General features: G+C 52.7%; 1 protein-coding gene across 1 annotated transcript; it reads right to left on the bottom strand.

The window, feature by feature from the left end:
- Positions 1 to 235: 235 nt before the first annotated feature.
- On the bottom strand, positions 236 to 1,973 carry LOC133898598 (uncharacterized). The gene is made up of 5 exons (XM_062339297.1): positions 1,966 to 1,973; positions 1,047 to 1,162; positions 920 to 979; positions 735 to 853; positions 236 to 661 (listed from the first exon to the last, which is right to left on the bottom strand). Exons 1-5 carry the CDS (start codon positions 1,971 to 1,973, stop codon positions 386 to 388), a joined length of 579 nt encoding a protein of 192 aa, XP_062195281.1. The 3' UTR covers positions 236 to 385.
- Between the last annotated feature and the right edge of the window lie 453 nt (positions 1,974 to 2,426).

The raw sequence follows: 2,426 nt of genomic DNA, 5'->3' as shown, positions 1-2,426 counted from the left end.
TCCATATTGAAGAATAGGACAGTTTTGTCGTTGCCCATGGTCAGAGATTCCACGTTTATTGGTACCCGTGTTGTCATTTACTAATTTGAAAAAGCTGGGTAGTGTTGTCACATCTTGTTTAAAGCCTGCGGCAGGAGGCATGTGTTGTCAAGTCATGGTTAAAGTTTAGTGGTGTGGTCACTTGTTCATTGAACGTGTCTGAATATGCAATGCATTTACGAAATGCTAAGTCGACCATACAAAGTGAACGTGTCTTAATACATATGAGCACATCACGAAGCGAATACGCATATGTTAGTTACAAAAAATGTAAAATGCTACTCATGCCTCCCTCGTTGCCGTCGTCCGTGCGCCCCATCGTGGTCCCGATGCCGCTGGTTAACCCTCACGTGACCCCTGGAGTAGGTGAGGGGGTCAGGTGGGCCGACGTGTCTGCTAGGCCTAGTAGGGACCACCGGTGTCGAGGGCTCGTCATGCGTGGGCTGGGTCCGAAGCGGTGCACTGGAAACCTGGGACCGCTAAAGGACGTCGTAGTCAGGTGTGCCCCCGAAGAAGTCACGGACGATGTCGTATGCGGTGTCGGGGCCAGCCTCATCCTCCTGACTAGGGTAGGAGGACTGTGAAGGCTCGGCAGGCGTCCATGTGTACTGGCTGGAGGGGCCTGTGAACAAATAATCACGTTAGATACGAACAATATGGTATTGGAAGTAGTAGTAAAAAATGTATAATTGTACCTGCGTGGTACGACGGTGCAGCAGAAGAAGGCCACGCTGACGTGCCGTAGTACGTTGCGGGGGGGGGGGGGTAGGGTGTGGGGCCGCCGAAGACGGACCGGCCTCGTCACCGAAGTAATCTGAGCAAAGTTGTAACTTATTTTGCTGAAAGTACTAGAAATTAGGAAGAAGGGTTCCCGGAGTACCTGACTGTGGACGTACAGGGCTCAATCTGCGAGGCTGCGTCGAGACTTGTGCAGACGGACCTAATGAATGTTTAATAACAATAAGTAAAGGATATTGATCAACAATTTTCAAAAGTATAATTCGTACCATGTTGCTCGGACCCTCCAAGACGTGATAGAAGGGGTCGTGTGGGTGCCGACACTGAAGAACGTCGGTGCACGTCTGACGGCCGAGTCGTGCACCACTCGTCCTGTGAGGCGGCCCTGCTACATCTGTGGTAGATCGGCAGGAGGTGAGATTCAGGGCGCGCGTCGTCTTGTCGAAAACCCGTCTAATGAAGCTCGCAACATCCGACGCACTTAGGTGATGCCCTTGCCGGACGAGGTCCATGGCAGCAGCTGCATCCCTATTTACATCATAAATGATATCTGTCTGCGGATACGAACAATAGTGAACAATTAAAGTATACGTTTATGTTCATTCAATATGTAGTACGGACTTCAACAAATGACTTACTGCTAAAGCGGCTTCCTCGTCCCAATGCACCGGGTATGTCTCTGTTGTCGATGCGACGTGGCCCCAGACATCATCAGGGGTGTAGGTGGCACGAGTCCGCGTACGAGGTACGTACCACCGTAGGTACTCCCTAAAGTTTCCCTCAGTGTGGGGACGCGCCTCATCAACGACGTCCTGTAGCGCTTGGGCCCATGTTGCCACGTAAGGGGCCAAGCAGTCCGCCCAGAGGTGGCCAGCTGGCTGGCCTTTCCGCGTGTACCTGCATTGAAACCACGGTAAATGTAAGGCAAACTGAAACAAAGGTTGCTCAAACTAAAATTTATCAAATGTACCTGTGGACGTGCAAGGGGACTGTACGGATGGGGACGAGCGGGAATGCCTGGTGACGGCCAAACTGCCGCATGACGCGCTGCGGTGAGTACTCTTCGACGTAGATGTCGAAGACAAGGGGCGCCTTGGTAAGCCAGTACTCCTCGTCACGGGTGCACAAGGGTGACAATCCCGACCCTGCACGTGTATGAACGGCCCGAACGTTGTATGGCTCCCATACCACATCATTAGGACGTAGCCTGTCAAACTGGGTACGAAAATACTCGTACGCGCTGCGAGGCTGCTCGTGGGCCCAGTGTGGCTGAGTGACAAACATCAATACAGATATTTAGAGAGTAACATAGTACGAACGAAACTGTTAATGTAAATTATGTACCCGTCGACGACACCACAGCGAGGCCATTGTCGGCGCGTCCTCTTCCATCTCGCCGTACCACTCCTTTGGGTACGGGGAGCGATCCACCACCGGCCTACCTATGGCGAAATGCTCGTACGACCATAGCTGAAGAAGAAGTGGACACCCGGCAAAAGTGGCTAGCGCCTCCTTCTTCATGCATGCGTCGCAGAGCGCCTGATACGTCGCAGCAAGAACAGCTGATGCCCAGCTGAACTGCGGTACATCCTCTGCATGCGCGTCAGCTATCGACCGGGCGTACGGCACAAGGGTCCTCGTAACCAGGT

Source organism: Phragmites australis, chromosome 18 (assembly GCF_958298935.1).
Source record: "Phragmites australis chromosome 18, lpPhrAust1.1, whole genome shotgun sequence".
NCBI classification, from domain to species: Eukaryota; Viridiplantae; Streptophyta; class Magnoliopsida; order Poales; family Poaceae; genus Phragmites; species Phragmites australis.
Note: the sequence above shows the minus strand (reverse complement) of the source record. Positions and strands in the feature narration are given on the sequence as shown.